The sequence below is a fragment of the Antrostomus carolinensis genome, unplaced genomic scaffold (assembly GCF_000700745.2).
Source record: "Antrostomus carolinensis isolate BGI_N321 unplaced genomic scaffold, ASM70074v2 scaffold19906, whole genome shotgun sequence".
Classification (NCBI taxonomy): domain Eukaryota; kingdom Metazoa; phylum Chordata; class Aves; order Caprimulgiformes; family Caprimulgidae; genus Antrostomus; species Antrostomus carolinensis.
Window position 1 is genome coordinate 39962 of NW_010320005.1, and position 6212 is coordinate 46173.

General features: G+C 40.6%; 1 protein-coding gene across 1 annotated transcript in view; it reads right to left on the reverse strand.

The window, feature by feature from the left end:
- Positions 1 to 6212, reverse strand: part of LOC104526116 (vascular endothelial growth factor receptor 2) — a gene marked incomplete at its 5' end in the record, with an annotated part of 29105 nt that overhangs the window by 3773 nt on the left and 19120 nt on the right. The window contains 7 exon segments of the mRNA XM_029085316.1: positions 1 to 131; positions 2219 to 2324; positions 2441 to 2540; positions 2934 to 3045; positions 3198 to 3320; positions 4665 to 4765; positions 4975 to 5034. The exon segment at positions 1 to 131 is cut by the window's left edge and continues 42 nt beyond it. Coding sequence (XP_028941149.1) covers positions 1 to 131; positions 2219 to 2324; positions 2441 to 2540; positions 2934 to 3045; positions 3198 to 3320; positions 4665 to 4765; positions 4975 to 5034 — 733 coding nt within the window.

Sequence of the window (6212 nt, forward strand, 5' to 3'; positions counted from 1 at the left end):
TAATGGAATTTAGGATCACAGACTTCCTCTTCCTCCCTACAGGAAGCAGGTGAAGTTGGGAGAGAGAGACCCGAATCCTCTTCCATATTCAGCGTTACTGACAAAGGAAGGACAACGTAGTCTTTACCATCCTGTAGAATGCAGTGAAAAAATACAAAAATTAAATAGGTTACAGAGACCCACAGACATAAACTGCTACACACACAAACGTGGAGAATGAGACTTCCTCTTCCTCCCTACAGGAAGCAGGTGAAGTTGGGAGAGAGAGACCCGAATCCTCTTCCATATTCAGCGTTACTGACAAAGGAAGGACAACGTAGTCTTTACCATCCTGTAGAATGCAGTGAAAAAATACAAAAATTAAATAGGTTACAGAGACCCACAGACATAAACTGCTACACACACAAACGTGGAGAATGCATCACTCCAACAGCACTACCTTGGTTGTTTTATTAAACTATGAACATTTTACCACCTTTGCAGGAGCAGCTACATTAAAAGAAGGAAACTTAATAAAAACCACTGCCAAGTAGTGTTAGATAAAAAAGAGATTTTTTTATATGACATGTTGTAACATAATGTCTAAACTGAACTTGTTATTGATGCCCTTGAAATAAAAAAAATCATTTCTAGTAATGTTTGAATCCTAATGACACAAAGAACACAAATCTGAGGAAAAAAATAACCTTAAACTGAAACTGAGACTGAATTAGACTACAGCACATTAATCAGAAAGACTAAATCATATATAAGAAGCAAATGAAAGAAAAGAATTACATGGACATAGCAAAAAAGGACATTTTCTATCAATACTTTGGCATCTAATTTGATGTGAATAACAAGGACACTATTTTTAAATTTTATTTTTTTTTTACATTTCTGCTTTAAAGTATAAAGAGAAAAAATGGATTATGCATCCTTCAGTACTGCATACCTATTTATAGTTCCATAAGAAATCCTTTAGTAGATTTCACCTTTTCTCTAATCTTTTTTTGCACCTATCCCTTTTGGATTACAGTATGACACATGCATAATTAGCTATTAGTTATCAGACAGTAAATCATGTTTGTCCTTTATAGTCACGGTACATTACAGTTCAAGACAAGAGGGTCTAAATCATTAGCAAACCAATTATATTAGGTTATGGGCAAATATACACAAAGTGTGTCCTGGACATACAAGGAAACACTTTTGTACTGTGAGGGTGACTGAGCACTGGTATAGGTTGCCCATAGGTATTGTGGAGTCTCCATACTTGGAGATACTCAAAAGCTGTCTGGACATAGTTGTTGGGCAACCAGCTCAAGGTGTCCGAGCTTGAGCAGGCGGTTGGACCAGGTACCTTCAGAGGTCCCTTCCAACCTCAGCTATTCTGTGGTTCTGTGATACATAAGATTCAAGCTGCTTTTTAGGAAAGTGAAGAAACACTAGCCTTTCTGAGTTTTGGTATGTACAGAAGACACAATAGTTTGGAGGGCAAGCAATTCCCATCATTACCAACAGGTCAGAAAGGGAGAACTCATCTAACAGGAGAGCATGTGGCCAAATCCAGCCTCCTTCATCCAGTATGCTCACATCTATTGCTCTGGCTTTGTCCGCTTCCTAGTACATGAAAGGGTAGCCACAAGATGGAGAACCTGGGAGGGAGGCCTGTGTACACCACCAGGATGCAGTGGCTCTCTTACCACAATTACTGCACACTGGACCAATCTTAATACACTTATCTGCATGGAGCTGATGACAGGCAGCAAAATGCCTGTATCCTTGTTTTCCAGAAAAGTGGTTAAAAGCATTTCAGCCCACATCTTTACATAGACTAAGACGCCCATCTTTGGCACAATAAGATCAACAGGAGCTACCTGCCGAAACGTCTCTGCAGCATGCAGAGAAATCATCATCAGAGCAGGGAATTGAGCCTGTGCCAACAACTCCCCAGCAAGACAGCAAGTAACCACAGTGGCGGTGACATGGGAAGCCCTTGCTGGCAGGACAAGATGGATTTTGGTTAACACAACAGACCCCTGTGATCTTTCCCCTCCCAAGTCATTCTTCTCTGCAAGTTGCCCCAACTGCTTGTCAGTAACAGGAGTGGTGGGAGAAGCCCAGGCTCCCTGATGGCTCCAGTGGACACTACCTGACCATAGGATTTCATGGTGGCTGGCAGGACAGAAGGAGTTCAGCTAGTGGCTTTAGCAACCAAAAAATAAATTTCATGTACCTGACGGACATTGGCTTGCAGTAAATTCCCCAGATGCTCCACCAGCTCTGAAAAAGTCGGTCTCTGCTTAGGATCTCCATGCCAGCAATCCAGCATCGTTTGGTACCTAGAAGGAAAAAGCCCATTAAGATATCAGCATAAAGAAAACAGTACCTATCACTTGCTCCAGCACCTGCTATTATTGTGGGGTAAATGTGGGCAGTTGGAAGAACAGTTCCTCACATTTCTGGTGTTGTGTAGTCTGGTGCTCTCATTCTTGTTCCTTCTTTCAGTCTTCTGCAAAATTCCTCATCAATTTTCACTCCAGGGTATGGTGATGCACCTAAAATGAGAGCAACAGTAATTTTAATGCATTAGACTCTTAAATTCTGGCATGAATTTTCAAACAAGTAATTCACTATGGTTTGAGTTAATAAGGTAATTCAGTATATTTGGATGTGCAAACAATTCATATTTATGTTGGAAACAGCAACTGATTGAGTAAATGAGGCACATCATCACATACTGAAATTGTGTGAAGAAGCATTTCAAGTTCATGTTCCTACATTTGCATTTTCAAGGAAATTTGAGTATCTTATTTTGATGGAGAAAATAAATAGGAAATTTTCAAGAAGTAAAAGAAAATGCTGAAGAGGATCCAACAACAATTCAACTCTTTTCTTCATACTCTATTGTTTAAAATTTAAGATGGCTCAGTAAAATTAAAATGACTCACCTAATGAAAATATTTCCCATAGCAGAACTCCAAAGGACCATACATCACTCTGAATGGTATATACTCTATCAAAAATGGTTTCTGGTGCCATCCATTTTAGGGGTAGTCTGGCCTGAAAGCATTTCCGTAAACAAAAAAGTATCACAGTTTAGCAAAACTCTGAGTTTCCACTAAACCATTTAAGGTGGGGGAAAAAAAAAAAAAAAAAAAAAAAAGTCCTGACTTCATATTAATTTTCTCTCAAACGGAGAATCTGAAACTTACATCTCCTTTCCTGACGTAATCTGGGTCTTTGTAGATGTCTCGAGCCAAGCCAAAATCACAGATTTTGACCACGTTATTGTCTGACAAGAGGATATTACGAGCAGCCAGGTCCCTGTGGATGCACTGCAAAGAGAAGTAAACAACTTCTTATGCTGCCTGTCGTCACAGTTCTGTCCACGGGGCTGATCTCTTTCACATCTGTGCTCTCCTACCCTCAAAGGCCAGATAATTCTTAAAACCTTTTAAGAAAAAGAAACCTCAGCATCAACAGTTACTGATTTTAAGTGGTTTTTTTGATGGTCACAACTGATTTGGCTCAGGGACACTTGTGTTCCCCAGTCCAAACATACATCTGTTTATCGACTATGCAGAGAGGGCCTTTGAAGTTAGTTAATTAATTATCCTAAGAAGCTGACACAAAACAGGTTCATATCTGATTACCTTTAGATTTACTTAGGTTCACTGAAATCTGTGTACTCTACTCTCTCTCTGAAAAACATACCACACTAAAACACCAATTTGATTCCAACACAAACTAATCTTGACTACAGAGAGAAAAGTCTATGTCTTTACCTATGCAGAACAGCAGCTTAGCCAACAACCCAAAGACTTCAAAACTCAAGCCTCAATAGCCTGAAGTAGAAAAGGCAGGCTCTGAAAGTGGCTGCAGATTTGCTTCTAGTATGGACTAGAACTGCAGATAGTGGAAAGACATATTTTTGCACATACACACCAACCAGGATGTATGAGATGTAGACAAATGCATGTTTTCAGAAAAGACTCTGAAGACAGCTCTTGATCACCTAGCCTGCACTCTAGAGCAGTGTTGTATTCCCTGCTTCTATTTCCTTTACCCATTTCTAAGTACTTTTTGTTTCTACACAACTGCAGGCAATTCCTCGCTCTTGCTGGAATCTACATCCTTTGAAACATGTACTACATGTATTTTAGATCAAACCACAGAAACACCCTTCTAGGAGGCCAAAATGCAAGTGAGGTGCTATTGACTGTCAGGGTGTCTTTGGCAAGAGACTCTCCAAGGAGTCATTCATGAAGTTGAACAGATGAGCATCATCTCTCTTCACACAGGCCTTCCAATTCCACTGCACAAGTTATAGGCAGTCTCCTCAGAGCAAACTCCTTTAGACTAGCTCCAGTTACCAGGGATTGGTTGCTAATTCTTTTAATTGTCCTCATGAGTCAGCTCCCCTCCTCTTACTACTTAATCATTCTTCTATGAATCAGTGACCCATAAACCTTATACAGATCACTAACATTTGTGTCAATAAATGCATGGGCTGTTTCACTCTGTAGTATTAATTATTTGGGTTTGTCTTAGGGAAAAAAGAAAATGTTGTGGATGACTGCTAATGCAAAGATGAACATGCTGTTTCCTTCTATAGACCTACAGCACTATTGCCTACAGTCAAATAAATAACATGCCATTCTTCCTGACAAGTTCCTTACTTTGCGTGAAGCCAAGAACTCCATTCCCCTTGCCACCTGGAAGCTGTAACAGATGAGGTCCTCCATGGTCAAAGGGTTCTTGCAAAGGTCTTCAGGACCAGCTGTAAAGAATCAGACAACAGTCAAACATGCCCTTTGTCACTGATTTCACCCATAACTGCTTCTTAGGTAAAAGTCCATCTTGACCTCATGCCATATTGAACTAGAAGAGCAAATCAAGTCCTTTCTTCGGCTTTATAATTATTACTAACAACCCATTTTACACCAAACTAGTCCTGTGTAAAATAATCTTTGAGATGATGGCTTATACCCCAGGCCTCCGTGCTTATTTCCAGAGTTCCTACCAGTGGAAAGATTCGCAAAACAATCCCTAAAGAAAAACAACCAAAACTCAGCTTAAAAGTTCTTAGGACAGGAAAGGCTTGTTGTGGTTTCAGTAGATGAATTTGGAAACTGATGAGAGGGGGGCCCCATCTAGTCCTTACAGGGCAAGAATATGCCATAAGGAGAAAAGACCTGAATTTGGCAAAAAGCCTTGCTAATTTAGGGTAGAAAAAGCCTTGTCTGGTGACCTGGAAGAATAATGTACTCAAGTATCCAACAGAGATACCTAGGCATTTAGTTTATGCTGAAATAAACAACTCAATGACTTTGCTCAGCTCTTGATTTTAAGAAGAAATCTACCAAGAACTACAACACTGGTGGCTAAACCCCTCATCTCAAGGTCTGCTTCAGGTCTATATACTTCTTACAGCATCCCAGCTCAGAGGGTTAGAGGTTACACCAGAGAGGTCTGAAAAGGACCAAAATGGTGTGGAAATGCCTGAAGTGCATGCCTGACATTACCTATTAGGATTGCATTGAAACCGCAAGATCATCCTCCCTGCTAACATATTGATGTTTTTCTTTGCATTAAATGATTTTTAGTAGAAGTCAAGATACAGCCAGTTGAGCTATGGCCTTCCTCCTGACTAGTCTGATCCCATTGTTTGCTGAAATTAGCAGTCTCTGAAACATGGCAAATGCATCAGTGAAACTGCTGCAGGGTGTACATTTATCCAGGAGGGGCTTTGGATGAGTGGATAATTCAGGTTTCCTGTTCCTGACAGACCGCCTGCACAGAGGGAAGGCAAATCAAACTCTCTGCTAATAAGCAGGGAACCAGAGGACGTTTCATGATATTTAACTTCTGGGTAAATATTGAGGAAATTCAGTTAGCATCCTGGCATGTCCCTCTCTGCACTGCCTTTGGAGTTTGTTCTCTGCGATTTTCCCTGAAGACAATGGGATATTAAACAGACAGCTCTTCAAAAGGCAGTGCACTAAAAATGCACCCTTTTCACACAGGACATTACATGGATTGGGCTGAGGGGTTTGGGATGTTGAACTAGATAATCCATAGTTTGGGAACTTTGGTCATCCTGGAAATACCCCACACACAGCTTTGAGGAAGCTTTGGAAATCACACGGTCCCAAGTGTCCCTCATCAGCCCCCACCAATGAAAGCTGTTCCAACACCAGGAGAAGACATATCCTACCATCTTCCTC